Source organism: Furipterus horrens, unplaced genomic scaffold, assembly GCF_987537825.1.
Source record: "Furipterus horrens unplaced genomic scaffold, mFurHor1.1.pri manual_scaffold_4, whole genome shotgun sequence".
Taxonomy (NCBI): Eukaryota; Metazoa; Chordata; class Mammalia; order Chiroptera; family Furipteridae; genus Furipterus; species Furipterus horrens.
In genome coordinates this window covers 185427167-185443612 of record NW_028327174.1, presented here as the reverse complement: position 1 = coordinate 185443612, position 16446 = coordinate 185427167, and the positions used below count along the sequence as shown (strand labels likewise).

Sequence of the window (16446 nt, the reverse complement as noted above, 5' to 3'; positions counted from 1 at the left end):
TCTCTCGTTCTCTCCACACATACACAAAGATATAAATATATATTTAGTTTTTAATATTGGATTTTGATCAAACATCAAACAAAACATAAAATAATGAGACTAGAATAATATCAAATAGTTAAAAGGCAGCAAAATTTTAATTATTTTATGTCCCAAACCTTCTCATGTTCTTATGTTTTGTTTTTATCTATTATTGTTTTTTCTAGACACCTGCCTCAAAACCTCAAACACATCTTAACTCGTTTGTCTTCCATATTGCCACATTCAAACATTTCCGAACTTATCATTTCTATTCAGATAGGTCTCATGGTTCTTTCCTCTTCTTTCTGTACCATTGCTGCTGCTGTTGTTGTTCAGACCTTAAGACTTTTCTAGACTCCTAGAATAGCCTCCTAACTTCTTGCTATGCCTCCCAAACTTTTGACACCCAACATCTATTAGTTTGATAAAAGATATATCTGACTATAACATTTGTCTCTTCTAAAATAATGAAACAACTTTCCATTGATTGAAGAATACATTCAACCTACTTAGATTCTTCAAAACCTGACTGGAGCTCACATTTCAACCCTTTTCCCCCACGGTTCCCATCATTCCTAGTTCCCATAATGCTCTAGACTTGCTGTTTTCTGAATATACTTCCACATTTTCATCTCATACTCATGTCTCCTGATCCATTCCTTTAAGCACAGCATTTTTTGTTCTGCTATTGTTCTTTGTTTATGCTTCTAACATAGAACATAGTCTGTGCCACAATATATGTGGCTGATTGACTTCCTTTCTGGATTGACAGTCCCTGGAAGGCAGGGACTCTGTGAATTATCCCATTTGTTAATTAAGTCTGCACCCCTTACCTCACACAATGGCCTGAATCCAGTGTATGTAATAGATGTGTGTAAAAGTACTTTATAAACAACAAAGTGCTATGTAACTAGTAATCATTTTATTATATGTTAAATTGAGTTGGATTTGCTTTTAGAATTCCTACCCATTTTCTCTGGGAGAAATGGTTTCCCCTCAGTGGAAATTTTAGAATAACTGAAATGATGTCTCAATACAATCTAGGCAGATAGATCCCTGGAGAAAGCAGAAGAACCCTTAGTTTTGGAATGTTCTCTTTCTTTCATGGGCACGCTCAGAGATCCAGCCTTGCCCAATGCTCCCCTTATATATTTTTTGTGGTCTTTATTCACCTCATATTAAAAATCAAAAACATGACTAGAAATTTCCCCATCATGATAGATCAAAGAAGTGACACTGTAGTAAGAAATGTCAAGCTCTGGAAAGCTGGCACGGGGCACAGGTTCTACCGACGCTTGGCTTACATGTGAGAACAAGCATCTCCCCACTGACCCTTGGGCAGTACACATGCTATGAATATAACATGCTGGGCATTTCCTGATAACAGGGATTAGTTTCATCTCTAGGAATTCCACAAATGTTCTCAGAAGGCTTTGGGATATTTAAATTTTAAAAATAAACCTTTAAAACCCAACACAAATATCCTAGAACTGCATGTGTCAGCGCTTTTCCTTGAAACACCTGTAAATCCTGCTATCACTTGCATGAAACAGGAAAGGGAAAGACCACCAGGCAGATCATGTGCTGTTAAGTAAAAATGCCCTCAAGAAATTGGCATGAATAAATCGGCACAACCATAATAAATACCTGCCAACTTGTTCTCTGAGAGCCTTGGAAAGTTTAATTAACCCAGAGAAAGAAAGAAACAGGAGTGGTGGGGGTAGAAAAGAGAGTAAGGGGAAGAAAGAAAAAGGATGAAAGGAAAAATAAAAAGGAGGGAGAAAGAAAGGAACAAAGGAAGGAAGGAAGGTATAGAAGTGATCTTCTGAAAGCTGTTTTTCATCACTTGGGTAAGTATTTGAGGATTTAGTTTTTGAGGCAATAAATCAACCAATCAACAGTTATCTAGGTCAACCTCTGAAGTGTCCACATGGAAGAAGAAATAGGCCAAAGGGGACTGGAGTAAGATATAAAACAAAATTTTTCCCAATATGAGATATTTGTGGAATAGGCCCAACTCTTCTTTTCTGGAACAATGCAGTTGTGAAAATCCATCCTACCTGCTATACTGACAGTGGCTGCAGCCTTTGCAGTACTGAATTTCTCTCCATGCTTATTAGTAGCAATGCAAGTGTAGAGTCCTGGCTTGGTGATAAACAGCTGCAATCTTGAGTCAATCACTCGGTCTTTCACACTTTCTTGAATGGACCCAGAAGAAACCTGGTGGAGTAGGGAGACATTAAAAAGATAGAACTGGTTCAAGGATTTCCTAATTTTGCTAAATCTGTAGCTTTTAAAGAAAAAGGATTAAGAGGATGATCAAAAGGCATGTGGTACATTGCAAAACTAGTCAAACAAATTTTTGTTTCTATGCCCATGACCTTGCAGTGTGACTTTGTAGCTCTTCCCTCAAAACGTAGCATCTTTCTCCATGCTTTGAACCTAGATTGGCCTTGTGACATGACTTAAAAAGACACAGAGGCTTATAAGGTTCTTATACATTGTGGCTTGCCACCTTGTTGCTCTTGGAAACTGTGCCCTTTTGTGAACAAGCCAGAGCTAGGCTGCTAGAGGCTGAAGCACACAATGCCCAGTTTTTCCCACTGTTCCAGCTTGGCGCAAACAATAATCGCCTGATATATGATAAAGCCATTCTAGACCAACCAGCACCCAGTTGCCCTGCCAATCACAGGAGCGAGATCAACCAAGACCAGACAATCCTAGTTCAAGTCAACAAAACTACCCAGTTGATCCACAGATTCATGAGCATTAAATAAATGGTTATTGTTTTAAGCCACTCAGCTTTGGGATGATGGTGATACAGCAATAGATAACTAATGCTATGTATGAAAGATATACTGTGTGGATCCCCCAAGAGGTGTTCTCTATCTTTTGAAGATAACGACAGCTAAGAATAAGAGTCTGTATACTTTTGGACTTATTTTCACAACTCCAGTCCCCTACAAATGCACATCAGATAGGCGGATGGTTACCAAGAAAAATGGTTGTGAGGCTGATTCTGTTTCTGAGATGTGACATATGTCATGCCCTGCTACTTAAACCAGAAAATCAGATGTCCTGGAAGAGGCAGGATATCACTGCAATATTGGCACATAATTGATGGGTTAATATATGTAAGTGCTTATTTATTAGCCTCATCATGCCAACTCTGTGGTAAAGACAGCTGCCCAGCATATTCTAGTATGTTACAGAATTAGAATTTGTAATCCAGTTTGTTTGACCCCAAATCCTGTGCTTTTAATCACTGTTATAGTGCCTTCCCCAGTCCTACAAGTGAGAAAAAATGAAGCCATTAGAAAACGAGAACAGTAACAACAATAATCTCAACAAATCAACCAACCATGAACAAAACAAATGCTTGACTTAAATGTCATTATTAAGATGGTAGCATTTTTAAAAATCGTGATTTAATTTTTTCTTCAGCACTCTGCCATCTTTTAAATAATTACTCTCTAATTATCACCGCTTGTAAGAGGGGAAAACTGCCAATTTGAGGGAGGGAATCGTGCTTTGGTTTGCTTTGACAATACCTCGGAGGGGGAGAGGTGGGTTCCATGGGCCTCGACAGAGATCTCTCTGTACCCTAGATGGGAATGTGGCTGGGAATGAGAAGCCTGGAGCCATTTATTTTACTGTTTTGCCTGAGGGAGGATTTTCACAGTTAAGACAGATGAGCAAAGGGGAGTGAGGCCCTGGGGTGAGAAGAGCTTTCTTCCTTCTGCAGCCACAGGCTGGCTGGCCCTCGAACCAGGCACTTTCTGTAGCCATCAGACAGTGCGTGTTTGCCCGGTTAGATTCTTTGTCTTCTTATTCTCTATTTGCATTACTATGTCCACTCCTATGAAAAAAACTATTTCTGTGAACATCAATGTACCTTAACTAGGGAAACTTCCCAGGTCAGATCAACTATGTGGCATTTTCCCCTGATAAATAGCTTGGACGCTACGAGAAATTGACGAAGCAGAGAGAAAATTATCTTCAAGGGACGTATACTTAGTTGAATGTTCAACTCAAATTCATCATTGCATTACACCAAAGTGCAACTTCTTATAAATTGGACTGTCCAAGTTTGAGCAAAAAGATTGAACAATTTGAAATACAATTTTGGACTCTCTCTGAATTTTAATACAAAGCAATAATGAGAAAAATACTACAGACCTCAAGGTTCAATCAGCATGCTGTGTGCTATAAGGATGTTTTGTCTGTAAATATAATCCCTTTCTAATTTGTAGGAGTAAAATCAGTGGAACAGTTACCTTCCTCTGCAAAGTTAGTCCCCTCTTTCAAGAAGTATAATGCTTTGGAAACAACACAGAAATGAGTAATCCCCCAGTGCTGACTAAATTCCAACTATTTTCATGTTCACACCTAAGAAAGTAATTCCTAAACACCTCCTCAAGGTCACTGAAAACATTCTTGGTAGGAGAAATAAGTGATTTTTAAACTGCTCAGCCTCCTCTCTCCTGGACTTTGTCCAGGTGTTGAAATGGTTCAGTGAATAAACCAATGAGTTACGAGACTCATTGCTGGATTATGATGTGGCTCCTAAATGCTGTTCCTCCTGTTTCCAGAGGGCTGGCTTCATTCAGCTTGTGACTCATGCACAGCAGGCCTTGTTAGTCATAGTTTGAATCTGTTTTTCTTTCTTCATGGATCTTCCTGATGAACAGTTTAGTATTTTGGATGACCTAAAAGTAAAAACAACCCTTGGCCCTCCGTTTCAATCTTTTGCCCTTCAGGTTTAGAAGATGAAAGGGATGAGTTCAGATTATTACTGTGAGTTTTGACCAAGGTATGCTGGGTAAAACCAAGACCTTAATTGAGGTGGCTATATCTGGTGTTTACAGTAAATAACATTATTTTCTCCAAGTCACCGAGGCATGCTGATCTGGAGGAGCTGGATAAACAGCCCTCTGCCCTGTGTGTGGTGTTCCCTTTCTGAGACAGTGACCTCAAAAGAAGGCAAACTGGAAGCTCTGCTAAATAGGAATAATAGTTCACACCTGTGAAAATGTGTGTGAAACCTCTTTGAAGGTGGCAAAGTGATATAGACTTACGGATATTTTTAATATATCATTATCATATTAATAATGCTGTTTTGAGAGAATCTACCCACAAGGCTGGATATCCTCATACCTTCTTCATGATTTGACCCTAGCACAGGTAGACCTTTGAGAGGTATTCTGGCCTCAATGGCCTTGTTCTGTATATAGTTCCAGCTAGCTGGGCATACCTCATGAAACTGTTAGGGTGTGTATGGCCCCAGTGGGTTCATGTTCCAGGTCTTGTAATAATGATTGTCTATGCATCATAAAAAAAAGGAATAATGGACTGAGAAAATTTTCCATAATGTTTCAATCTGGATGCTAAAATATTACACACAAAAACTGATATATGTAGCCATTTTGATTTATACAGCTAGTAGGATAAGATGACTTCAAAGCTCATGTACTTAAACCTAAAATAATGCCTCTTAAAAATATATGTAAAGCGTAGATAAGCCTTCCTTTAAGAAAATTTCAAAAAACAATTCAATACAGGTGATTGGGCTATTTATTTGATAAAATTCTTATAATAAATTAAAATGATTCAACTTTTAAAATATTTTAGGAACTATATTTATTGAACAAAGCAAAACAACATGCAATTTTACTACATTTTTAAATTACATGCCAAAATAATAGAGATATACAGGTACAACTTTAAATAAATCTTGTTATCACAATGCAAGGATGTTTTATTTTAGAAAAGTAAGCTCTAATCCTCCATATCAAACTACTATTTCTAATGTAAAACAAGAGGACCACTACCACTTACTCTGAAGTTCATATAAGATTACAAATTTTAATGAAAAATAAATGACATATCCACAGGAAAAAAAAAGCAAAATGATTCTCGGCCACTTTGGGGCACATTGCTTGCCTTTCTCTTGTTCTTTGGTTCTAACTGCTCAGGGTGTTAGTATATTGGTGTGTTCACAGAGCGGGATAAAAGAGGCGTCCACATCTGTTAGATTACCCATTGTACTTAGCAGTGTGTCGGTAAAGTTAGTGCACTGACTTGCAGTTAGTAAAGAGTCACCGTTCAAACTCTGTTTTATTTATTCTGTGCCAACTAGCTCCCAGGTCTGCATTCATCTTTGTTCAGTCCACCCGAAATGATATCAAGGCTATGAACTCTTCCCTGTTCTCCTTATTAGACTTTCTGGTTTGCTATTTGTACCACATTTAATGCCTGGAATTGTCTCCATTTTCTGTGATCTGCATCAGCACAGGCAAAGTCATCTTGATTTCCATTTGGACTTGGAGAGTATCACCAAGAGCAAAACTTGGCTGTAAGGGCAACACATTCACTCTGACCATAAGAACTGCAGATGTAGGACTTCCAGTCAAGATGGAGGCATAGGTAGACATGCTTCGCCTCCTCATGCAACAACAGAGAGAATTACAACCAGATCTCAAAACAAATAACACCCAGAACCATCAGAAATTAAGCTGTATGGAAGTTCAACAACCAAGGATTTAAAGAAGATGTTTATCAAGACGAATAGGTGGGGTGGAGACGCACAGACGGGTCGACAGGTGGCATGGTGCAGAAAGGTGGTGGCAACAGAAATGGTGACAGTGCTGGTGGAATGGATGGAAGGGATACCTTGGGAATGAGTGATCCCAGCCCCAGACCAGACCACACAGCCCAGGGTTCCAGCACCAGGAAGATAGACCCCCATTACCTCTGGCCATAAAAACCATTAGAGGTTAGGGCGGCAGAAGAAACTGCCAGATTTTCACATCTTAAAGGACTCACATGGTCTTAGAATGTACACAAACCCACCCACTTTAGGATTCACAACTGGGACATCAACTGGAAGGGTGCCAGTCGCACACGGGAAGGGGGTGAAGTGACTGGAAATGGGGTGAGTACTGGAGAAATTGCCACAAGCCAAGTGGCAGCATTGTCCCCTCTCTGAGCCCTCCTCAATTTGGCAATTACATAAAGATCCACATATTTTACAGGTGTCTTTGATACATAGGCCACACTACTAAGACAGGGAGTAAAAGCAGCTCCACCTAATACACAGAAACAAACACAGGGAGGCTGCCAAACTGAGGAGACAGAGAAATATGACCCAAATGAAAGAACAGAACAAAACCCCCCAGGAAAAAGAACTAAACAAAATGGATATACCCAACCTATCGGATGCATGTTCCAAACACTGGTTATCAGGATGCTCACAGAACTCCTTAAGTATGGCAAAAAAATAAAGGAAGAAATGAAGGTTACACTAAATGAAAGAAAGAATAATCCATAGGAAACCAACAGAGAAGGGAAGAAATTTGGAATGCAAATCAATGATTTGGAACATAAAGAAGAAACAAACATTCAACCAGAACAAAAAGAAAAAACAAGAATTTTTTTAAAATGAGGATAGGTTTAGGAACCTCTGGGACATCTCCAAACATACCAATGTCTGAATCATAGAGGTACCAGAAGGAGAAGAGAAAGAGCAAGAAATTGAAAGCTTATTTGAAAAAACAATGAAAGAAAACTTCCCTAATTGGGCAAAGGAGATAGACATACAAGTCCAGGAAGCAGAGAGGGTCCCAAACAAGTTAGACCCAGAGAGGAACATACCAAGAGACATCATAACTAAAATGCCAAAGTTAAGGATAAAGAGAGAATCTTAAAAGCAGCAAGAGAGAAGAAAAGAATTATGTACAAAGGGGTCCCAATTAGACTATCAGCTGACTTCTCAAGGGAGACCCTGCAGGCAAGAAGGGACTGGCAAGAAATATTCAAAGTAATGAAAATCCAAAACCTACAACCACGAATACTCTATCCAGCGAAATTGTCATTCAGAATAGAAGGACAGAGAAAGTGTTTCCAGGACAAAATAAAACTGAAAGAGTTCATTAGATCCAAACCACTGTTATATGAGATGTTAAAGGGACTGGTTTAGAAAAAGGAGGATCAAGACAATGAAATCTAAAATGAAAACTGCATCACAAGAAACAACAGAAGCTAGGGAATTGAAACAAAGGCAAACTAAACAGGCAACGAGAGTGGAAAAAGAACTATAGGTACGGGGAACATATTGGGGGGAGGTCAGCAGGGAGGGGGAACGGGGAGAGGGAGCGAGATGATATAGGAATTAAGGATCATGGTAGGAGGGAATGGAATAGACAGAGAGAGGTTGAGAAGAACTGTATGCACAACTAATGGACATGATCTAAAAGGGGGGGACAACTGGAGGGAGGGGGGCCACCGGGTGGAGGGGAGCAGAGGGAAGGGAAATTGGCACAAATGTAATATTATAATCAATAAAACACATTAAAAATATATTTAAAAAGAAAAAAACTGCAGATGTACTTTACTTTCTTCCTGGAAGAAAGTCACTATAAGCTTGTTGTATTCCTGTTTTAGTATCTAAAGCAATGGATCTGCTTTGTCTTCTGTTTTTTTGTGAATCACATCTTGAATGATTAAGTTGGGGTCACAATAAGACTAAAACTAACTCAAACCATCCCACTTTTTAAATTACTCTCAACTCCAACAAATACAATCATACATTGCCCAGTTCTAAACTAACAGAGTGTTTCTGAAAACACTGATTATTTTTTAAAGCATACATCTTCTTATTACTGTTTTCATGGAGTAAGACAAACTAGTAAAGCCATGACATCAGCCCCCACTCCCTCCCCAGCAACGCCCCCAATTTTCTTACAGCATGTCCTTACCGTACTTGAGAGGCTTAAGACAACTACAACAATTTCCAGGGAAAAGCCACAAAATGTATTGCCAAATAAGATTCAAATTTTAAATGACACCCGAGATTTCATTAGAGAGCTAAAGACCAGGACTATAAATTACTTTATTATAACTTAATAAAGTTAGAGAACTTCAGCTCTGATGTCATATTGGAGATCGTCTTTTCCAGCCACTTGTCTGTCATTAGAGACATAGAAAAAACCAACTTCCGAGAGGTAAATGGACTCCTCTAAAATTACATTAGCTGGAGAGAAGCATTTACGACTTAGGTCTCCTGACTCTTCACCTAATTCTCATTCTAGCATACTTCAAGTTACATGCTTATAAAATGACATTAATTTATATATTTCATTTTGAAAAGATGGGTGGCAGGCAATTAGATAAAATGAATCAATTTTAGTAACAAATTAGGAGAAAGATGTTTTTTTCAACTATCAGAAAAGGGGGAAAAAACATTTAACAAAAGCAGTAGTTAAAGCAAAAAGTAAGAGTTGTAAGCTTAGAGGGTGCTATAGCAAGATGATATTCATTAGATGGGGCAGCCTTGGAATATGGCGTCTTTTTCCTGGTTTACAGCATCCACCCAAATTTCACGCACTGACACATGTTGTTTTCCTCACACTTCCCTCCCCTGCCCTTCTCTCTTTTTATTTTTTTTTTGCTCCATGTCCAATGTCCTAGTTTATCGCTTTCCTTTCCTCCCCTGTTTCTCTTTTGCTTTTTTCTCCGCATCTGGAATGCTCGTTGGACTTTATAATGCTATCATTAATACATTATAATATGATAGTATATGGACATTGCAGCCAAGATACCAAAACGTTGGACAGAGACTATGCCTGAAAACATAAAAAATGAGAACAGCTGAGGACCCCTTAGATGACAGAGCAAGGTCTGAGCTGTTCAGCTCTACTGAGCACTGTCCTCACCCCACCCAAAGGACTGGATTGAACATGCAACCGCATCTCTTTAAGGCATGGAAGAGGGTCCTAAATAGGATCACCTAGAGAGTTGATTATGTCCCCTGCTGAGTCGTAAAGGTTAATCAGTGGGTTTGAGATGCTCAGACCCTGGACCTTAAAAAGAACTGGCAGTTAGCTGATTCTGAGAGATAACCTTATCCCCTGATAAGCATGTCTTTGTACACCTGAGATCTTGGGCCATGCCAGAGAGTCCATGTTAACAATGTAAATTGTGATGAATGTCTCTTTCTGTTCACCAGGGACCTTAGACCATGCTGTATCTAATTGACTTTGGAGGGGCTGGAGATTAGCTAAAATCAGTCATGTGAGCCCTCCAGGCCTACGCAACTAAGCCTCGGTAAAAACTCTGGACAGCTAAGCTTGAGTGAGCTTTCCTGGTACAATAATCTGTGCATGCTGTCGCACGTCATTGCTGGGAGAATTGAAGCACCCTCTATGCAACGCCACTGGGAGGGGACAACTGATCACCCTTCATGGGTTTTAGCCTGTATCCTTTCATTTAATAAAGGAGAACCACAAGTGTAATCATTCATCTGAGTTCTGTCTTTCTGGTGAATCATCAGACTCGAGGGGGATTTGGGGGACCCTGCCACACCTGCAATTATTTGCCACCTCAGACAAGTGTCTAATTCCCACCTGTAAAAATCTAAGAGGCTTGTTTTCATTTGAAAGTTAAACTATGTCTGTGGTATCATCAAAGATGTTTAATTTACAGGCAAGAAGAATGTCAAATGCCTTGCAACTGGATGTCTTTCCGATAAGACAGTCCTACAGATCTATAAACTTGTGTGTGGGTTATGTTACATAAATTAACATGTGTTTTCTGTTTTCAAAGGGCATAAGCCTACGATCTCATTACCTGAGTGATTGTCTGTACGTATAGGCCTCACTTAATCCTGTCTGCATTGCTGCCTCCTGAGACTCAATGGTTTGGCTGAACTAAGTGGCTGGGTTGGTGAAGAACGAGGTGGTCTGTGGGCTTCGCTTTAAAACTGGTTTCTCTTTTCTATCCTAATGGCTTGGACAGAAAGAGCCCAGAGGCCTGAGAGGGGGGAAACCTAAAATATTTCCCTCAGTCCAAACTAAGTATAATGGGCAAAAGGGTTTTGGACAGGTGAGATGTACCTGGCATACCTTCCTCCGAAGAAGCCCTTCTTTTCCCTAATGTGGGACATTGAAAAATTAATCCCTGTCTTTTGTCATCTAGTGGTTACGGATTGAACAATGTCCTTTAACCCTGTTGCCCCCAGAATACAACAAGGATGCCAGCCTGTTAAACCAAGCATGCCGTTGTCCAGAGACAGCCAACTGACCTGGAGTCTGCACGATCCTTCCCCATGTGGGAAGGCCACCCTCCCCTCCACATCCCCACTCTTATTAGGGATTTCTTGACCCAAGTGTAGGTAGGACGACGACCATGTCCAACTTGAAGCAGCTAGAGGAGCTCGAGACCTTAGTCCATTGTCCTTTATAAGATTGTAAAGGGTCTTAAGTCTGAGAGGGAGGGATTGTTATTTTTTATTGTTAAAATATTTAACTAATTAATTAATTATTTTTTAAAAAAAGAAGAAGAATATATGAAAGTGTGAGCCATGGGCATGGACTTGGGGAGGGGATTGTCGGGGAAGGGGGTGCTGGGCGGAGGGGAGCAAAGGGGAAAAAATTGGAACTATTGTAACAATATAATCAATAAAATATACTTAAAAAAAAGGATATGTTAAAAAAAAAAAAAAAAATCTAAGAGGCAGAGTCAGGCTACCTAGCAGCTTCAGTGGAAGGAACAAAGAGGAAGTAGCTCTGTTCAATGGTCTGGGCCCAGAAGTTTGTAGATACAAAGGTTTTATAGGAGATGAGAGTTGGAGTCATTTTCAATTCTTCTGAAAGGACCTTCAGAGAGACTTTGAATCAACTAACAAGTGGCAGGATAAGAGAGAGATAGCTATGCTGAGGAAAATGCATCCCTGGTGGCATCTTGATTATTCCCTGGTTTCCAAAGAGTCAGTTTTAAATACTCGTCAGGCATAGAGTTATAAAGCAAACTTAAGAGTCAGTTAAATTAGAACTTTTCCACTCTAATGACTACTCCTCCCATTTTTCCAACCCAAACATGCACATAAAGAGCAGTTAGGACGTGAGAGAAGAATGAATGAGTTTGAGCTAAGAAGCCAACCACAAAACTTTATGGAAGGCAAGTAGCACACCTGAAGGCCACTGAGGGAGAGAGGAAGGGAAAGGTCTCATCTGTAAATGCAGTTGGAGGCTCTGGTTACTACCTAGGGATAGACACTTAAAATGACTAAACCGGGTTAGGGTTAATGGATTTAAATGACCTAAAAGTGACAAGAAAAATCACTGAGACTGTTTGAAGCATGCCTCAGTGATGGGGGGAAAAAAAACAAAAACAAACTTGCCCTGCTGAATAAACTTAAAATGGCAAACAAAGTATTCATTAAGATTGTATTATGTACAAATCATGCTTATTTAACAACCAAGTTACAATTATAATCTTAGCCTACATGTTAAACTCTCCTTTTTCCACCTGAACTCTCAAAAGAGATATAAAATCTAAAATTATGAAAAATAAATCCATAGACAGATGGAAGAGTATATATATAATCAAAGGGCCAGAAATTTTCAGCCATTTCTGAAAGATACAAAGAGACGGGATTGTATTGATAGAAAAAACTAATATCAACCAAGTAGCTGAAACCTGACTTTTTTTTTTACAAAATAATAAACACTAGGTAGTCAAAAAGAACTAGGCACACAAGGAAACAAAACACAATGACCAAAAGTCGGCAGGAAAACCAACAACAGAAACAGAACTCCAACTCCAATAAAAGCCAAAGTTGTTACAGTGAACTACAGAAGCCTCTGTAATCTGCAACCCCTAAACACACCCTTTATTTATTTCCTTTTTGCTCACTGACCTCTTGCCACACTCTGATGCACCTGCTGTTCTTCTCACATACCAAGAGCACCCTTTTCTCAGAGATTTTTCAGTTATCTTCCTCACTTATCTCTATAGCCTCTTCCTTTAGCTGTGTTAGATCTTAGCTCAAATGACTTCATGCTAATGAGACTTCCCTGACCACTCTATTGAAAATGCAATCTTTCTCCTAAGGTTGCAATTTCTGTCTCATTTTCCTGCTTTATTTTTCTCCACGGCATCTGGCACTATCCACTTAGAATATATATTCTCCTATTTGCTTTCTTTTATAGTTTGTCATTCTGCATCAGAATGTAAGCTTTCTGAGGGCAGGGGATTATACCTGTTTTGTTTATGCCTGTATCCACAATGCCTAGAATAGTGCCAGGTGCCCAGAAGGTGTTCGATACATATTTGTAGAATAAGTAAATGAAGACTTAAATGAGTGCTTAGAAAAGGGCCTGGCTTATCATAATCACTTAATATATTTTATTTATTATAACCGGTATAAAAAATGAAGAAAACAACGTTGACCTTACAGATATGGGTTCTAATTCTGAATGACTTTCTTCCAACTAGATTCTATCAGTGAACTAATTCTTAAATGATGAGTTTTGTGAAAATTGTTTTACTTGCATGAAAAGGAATTGCTAACATTTCCCGTTTACACAAAGGCATAAAGAAAGAATTTGATTTTCTACTGTTCCGCATGATACAAGGAAAGAAGTAAATCCTTGGTGTTCAATTTCTATGGCAGTGTCTTCTAGGATGAAACTATGGAAGGCTTTGAAAAATGGAGGTACAGGTGGGGCCAATGACAGGGATCAGGGCACCGCTATAAATATGTGGTCTGTTCTGAAATTTACCACCCGTGAGTCCTCCCCAGACAAGTCCCCACACAGATGGCACTCACAGCATTTCCGTTTTCAATCCAGGTGATGGTGGGGACAGGGATGCCTGTGGCTGTACAACGCAGGGTCACAAAGGAGCCAAATGTGACATTGTGGGATTGAGGAGCCCGCAAGATTCTGGCAAAAACTGTTGGGAAAACAGAAGTAGTGAGTGAAGCTCCAGTATGGAATGGTCAAGCCGGACTGATCTTCAAACAATGCAAATCGGGTCATGTCCTCCTGTGTAAAACATTCCCGTGTTCCCTGTGTCATAAAAATTATACCAAATGAAATGCCTTGGCTTCTAAGTCATTTATGCTGTGACCCTACATTTCTCAGCACTCCAGGAGATGCCAACCTTGCCCCCAATTTTGGCGCTGGCCAAGGTTGGCCTCTGGCCTGGAGCACTCATCCCACGGGTCTTCATGTGGCAGGTTCCTTGTACCACCCAAATCTCGAAGTGCCATTTTCTCAGGAAGACCCTCTTTGACTGCCCAGAATAAAGTGTAGCCTTCCTCCCATTCACTTTTTCATCATCTTATTTTATTGTCTTTACAGATTTTACCACTATCTGAAATTATTTATTTTCGTCTATTGTCTCTCTCCCCCTAGTAGATGGTGAGCTCTCAGTAACAAAAAACCTTGCCTGTTTCATTCAATACCTAGAAGAGTGTCTGACCAAAGTAATAACATTTAATTGAATTAATGAATAATTAATTAATATTTTACACCTTCAAATGTATCATACTGGGAGAATAGACAAAATCTGTCAAACTTTTCAGAGTATGAAATGAGCATACTGGACCAAAAAAAGAAAAAGGAAATATTTTAGGCAAAGTGTGAACAGGAAACTGAGTAATTTATATTCCTTTCTGAGGCTGAATCCCCACTGATTGGATAAAAGGAAGTTCTTTTGATGTGAGAAGAAATTTTACCTGTAACTGAAGAATGGAGAAGAGGCTCAAAATGAACAATAAATTGAAGGATACTTAGAATCATAGAATTACTAAACTTGGAAGAGCTTCAGAGATCATCTGGATTCCTGTTCTTATTAAATGGATGTAGAAACTAAGTCCCAGTTAAATTAAGTTGCTTTCCCAAGGTAACAAAACTGATGGCTGAGAAAGCTGAACTCAAGTCTTTTGACTTCAAATCTAGTGTTCTTTAAACCATATGGAATCTTTTAAATTGCCTATTACACTGTAAATATACTTATGCCCCTCCCTTTTGTTTTCCAGGACTTAAGTATAGAACATAATATTAAACTATGAAATTCCAATGAACACACAATACTTGAAAGCCTAGTTTTTCTTTTTGATTGAAATTTGAGGAGTTTGGTTTCTAAGGGACAGTGTAGGAGAGACAGTATATACTAGACAGGAGATGTATGGGACCAGGATAGATCAAGTTAAAGGCTGCATTAGACGTTAGCCTTATTTTTGAATACCTCTTAAAAAGAATTACATAATTCAAGAGATAAAGGAAGATATGATTTGTCTGACAACTGGAAGCTTCTTGCAGATTCTTATTTCAGATTTGCAGTTTCAGATTAATTCAACTTCATATCTTTTGATAGAGGACTCTAAGAGATGAAATCTAGAATAGCATGCTAGAAATGCAAATGTTGGGCCCAAAAATCAGAAAGGAAAATCAAGAAAGGTGCCCATCTCAAGGCAATAAGTGGTTTTAAAAAATGGGGTGATCAAATGTTTAAAATGCAGCTGAATCTCCACCTCCCCTTTCAAAATAACCCCAAAGTGAGCCTAATTTTAATTAAGTCCTGGGGACTAATTATCAACCTATACAAAACAGAGGTTGACAAACGTGTTAAATAATTCTATGGGGATACAATTCAGTCAAATGCAGAAAACAGACAATTCAACAGAATGAATTATTTAGCCTCCTCAACAAATGAATGCCGTCCGGGAAAAAAATAGAAAGAGGAAAGATTGAAAAAGACTTAAGAGACATAACCCCAAATATAATATAGGTCTTGTTTAGATTATTTTCAATAATTCAGATGTAAAAAGATTTTTTTGAGGCAATAAGTTAAAAATTGCACTGTCTTGGTAATAAGTGCCATTAAGAAGTTAGTACTAACTGGGAATGTGTGGGGTATTGAAAATGGTAATATGATTATGTTTTTTTAAAAGTTCTTACATTATAGTCAGATGGATTGATTGAATTAATGTCTGAGATTTATTTTAGAATGAATCAGCAGCAATAAAATAGTAGTGTGAGAGAGGAAATGAGAAGGGTAGACTATTGACCACTGTTGTGTAATAGGAACTTGGGGATTTACTATATTACCGTACCCACCTTTCCTGTAAGTTTGGAAATTTTATAACAACATGAAATTTTAAAAAATGGTAATGGAGCCTACCCCGCTGCTCAAAAAAAAATAAATAAATAAAGTGATGGAACACAAACTTTCTCTGCCACTGAAATAGCATAAGTTTTAGAAAACCTAAAACCCGAAGAAAGATATATTTCTGAGGAGAAACACTGACAGAGGTATCAATTCAAAGAGCTTCAGAAATATCCACAAACAATTTCAGATCAAAGCTTGATGGGGATGATTCTAAGTGGAGCTAAAATGTGGAACTTGGTGAACACTTTTCCTTGCAGGCAGTATTTGCAGCCTGAAAAATTCCATAGTGAAAGGAGTGGCCACCACTATTGTGGGTCAGAGGGTCAGCTGCAAGAGGGGGCAGCCTGTGACATCCCCCAGGGCACCGTGCTTCGAGGGTCCATGCTTTGTTTAGTCTTCTGCAGTCCATGTCCTGAAATCATTAGTAATTTTTGAACTAGAGGTCCCTGAATTGTCATTTGCACTCTG

The 16446-nt window shown here is 38.9% G+C and overlaps 1 protein-coding gene across 1 annotated transcript in view; it reads right to left on the bottom strand.

Moving 5' to 3' along the window:
• Nucleotides 1-16446, bottom strand: part of MUSK (muscle associated receptor tyrosine kinase) — an 85007-nt gene that overhangs the window by 27820 nt on the left and 40741 nt on the right. Inside the window, exons 7-8 of the mRNA XM_090275955.1 lie at nucleotides 13631-13755; nucleotides 2082-2241 (exon numbers count right to left, since the gene is read on the bottom strand). Coding sequence (XP_090132081.1) covers nucleotides 2082-2241; nucleotides 13631-13755 — 285 coding nt within the window. The remainder of the gene's footprint in view (nucleotides 1-2081; nucleotides 2242-13630; nucleotides 13756-16446) is intronic.